General features: G+C 42.2%; 1 protein-coding gene across 1 annotated transcript in view; it reads right to left on the reverse strand.

Moving 5' to 3' along the window:
* LOC107101732 (myomegalin-like) overlaps positions 1-2751 on the reverse strand; it is a 35553-nt gene that overhangs the window by 11515 nt on the left and 21287 nt on the right. Inside the window, exon 21 of the mRNA XM_015400750.1 lies at positions 447-706. Coding sequence (XP_015256236.1) covers positions 447-706 — 260 coding nt within the window. The remainder of the gene's footprint in view (positions 1-446; positions 707-2751) is intronic.

The following is a 2751-nucleotide window of genomic DNA, read 5'->3' on the forward strand; positions in this document are numbered from 1 at the left end:
AGCTTTTGTTTTCCCACTCATCACAGGGAATAAAGTCACTCTCTCTGTTGCATCTGCCACTGAACACAGACTGGAAACAAACACGTCTGAGCACTTCGATCAACATTTTTCTGGATTAAAAAAGATCCGAGGTGAGAAGCCGGACACTTTTTTGATGCGTAAAACGCATTCGATGTGAACAAAGCATTAGGGCTGTTCTTCTCCACTGTCACCTCATGCTTGCTCAGGGGGAAGGCGTTAAGGCAGTGACTCAGTGAAATCTGCTGCAGTCTTGTTAAAGGATGAGAAGATGACTCATTATTTCCTGTACTGAGTAAAAAACAAACTTAACCTTAAATCTGGAGCTGAATCGATGCTAACTGTCAGCTAGTTGTGCCAAGTTTATTTTTTCGCAGCCTGTAGTTTTATTTTCATGTGCTCTGCTGCCCCCTGCTGGTCGAATTCACCTGTGCTGATCCTGATAGAATTCCTGGTTTCCTCCAGTCCAAGCTCACTGGCAGCACCTGGGTCAGAGCACAACTCCAGGTCGTCGTTGTTGGATCCGTGCTCGTCAGACACATAGGAGATGCGATCTGATTGGTCGGTGATGTCAGAGAGGGCGTGGCTGCTGCTGGGTGTGTCAGGGCGATGATGATACAGCTGCTGGTTGAGTTTGGCTCGTAGAGACTCGATGACTTTGTCCTTCTGTTGCAGTTCTTTACTGAGCCTGTCACACAAACACACAGACCCATAAGCCAGGCGGTTCCATAACTAGACTTTCAGAACATTTCATTTACGTATCATTCGTCTATTATTTTTTCGATTAATCAAATAAAAATTGAATAGCCAAAAGTTCCTTAAAGAGGATTTTTTTATCAAATCAAATCAGATGAAACTAAAACGAGTTCTGGATAGAGCATATTGACAGACAAAAACATTTTCTTTTATCTTAAATTATGTAAAATATTTATATATATATATATATTTTTTTTTTTTTTACAATTTTGATATAATTGCTGCTCTAAATCAGTTACTCTGTCAGCTAAAGACATGTTTTAGAATCTCTATACTCCAGGTAACGATTAATCGATTACTAAACTAGTTCTTTCAATAATCAATAAATAAAGATTTAATCTGATTAATTGTTTCAGCCCTGGATTAACGTTAGGACCCACAATCTGATGGCTGTTCCTGCTCAGAGAAAGAATGATACAGAGCATGTGAGTAAACACTGATGTCCCCTCAGATTCAGCCCAACAGCAGGCGAGAAGCTCAGAGAAATTACCAAAAGAGCTGCGCCTCTGACTCTACAGGCCTTCCTTAACAGGCTAAAGGTCATGACAGGTCGAGAAAAACACTGAGCAAGTATGGCCGATTGCGCGATTATCAGAAATAAACAAACACGATCGAAACACGTCCTAAAGCCAATATTTTAATAGAACTTAAAGGGCACCCTGGGAAAGTAGAGAAAAGAATAGAAAGATCCTTTCCTTTCTTTTTGGTCTTAGATAAGCCCAAAGAAGAAATGAGAGGGGGAATCAAAAGCATGGCACATCCCCTCAAACCCCTCCTACCGACCATCCAGCACGGTGGTGGAAGGCTGGGGAGTTCGGTTTGTTTTGCAGCCACCCTGCAGTGTCTGCTTGAAGTCTGCTTTATGCCAAATGTTAGGCCATTGGTCTGAAAGCTGAAACCCGGTCCAAACCTGCCATCAACAGACTATTGATCCAAAACACAACGACTAATCTACCTGCAGAACGGCTAAAAACAGAGGAGTCCTAGTCACAGTCTGGGCCTCAATCTGATGGAAATACAAAAATGAGGTTGGGAAACATCAATGAATTATGAAACGTTGGAGAGAAGCCTAGACCAACATGTGGTATCCATATTTTTTTTTAAAGGCTGAAATAAGTTAAGGTTCACAAGTAAAAAAGAATAAATCTGTGAGCTTTATAATGCTGAAAGCTTCTGAGAGCTGCTGCCTTGTGACCTGGAGGATGAAGAGCATTAGTAGGAAGGCAAGTCACCTGCTGAGGCATCGTGTCGCTACAGGAAGCCTCTTAGTGACAGACGTGACTCTGCATCCAGCCTCACATGATCACAAGAACAATGGCTGAAAAATAAATAGCATGCGTGGAATCATCCCACTGAACAGGGAGACTAGTTGTGTCTGAAGCGTGTCGCCTGCAGCTGATTTAATTACCAGTGACGTACTGGTATGGGCGATAAAGTCCCAGGAATCAATGCTACCGATGGCAAACAAAGGCAGCAGCGATATCCAACACAAACATTTACTGGAACAATAACACATTCAGCGTATTTCCCAAAACAAACTATCAAAATCATTCCTACAAATTGTCAGTAAAGTTCTGCAGCTGTTCCATAGGTCGCTTAGATAATTTAGTCTAACTGATCTGTTCTCCATCTAGACGTAACTAAACCCTTTTTGAGAAATAATGTAAAGACCCTGAGTGGCAGTGGATCAGGAAAGGACTGGGATGCTTCAGGGATTCTATGGGCAAATGATTGTTCAGGTCGACCATTAACCAAAGCAAAAATCGAAAACAGGTTCCTGTTGAGAATTGGTTCTGTTTGTTCCAATTCCATGGCATCGTTTGGCAACTTGCTTGACCATTCTATTAATGATTCCAGGCAGCGCCAGAGCCTAGGGCTCTGGGCAGCAGAGTCGCGTTTTTTACGCAAGGCATTCTGTAAGTACGACGTCACCAGAAGTAAGTCTAGAAAGGCAAAACAAAAAAATGGCGTCCCATC

The sequence above is a fragment of the Cyprinodon variegatus genome, unplaced genomic scaffold (assembly GCF_000732505.1).
Source record: "Cyprinodon variegatus isolate N-32 unplaced genomic scaffold, C_variegatus-1.0 Scaffold1143, whole genome shotgun sequence".
NCBI classification, from domain to species: domain Eukaryota; kingdom Metazoa; phylum Chordata; class Actinopteri; order Cyprinodontiformes; family Cyprinodontidae; genus Cyprinodon; species Cyprinodon variegatus.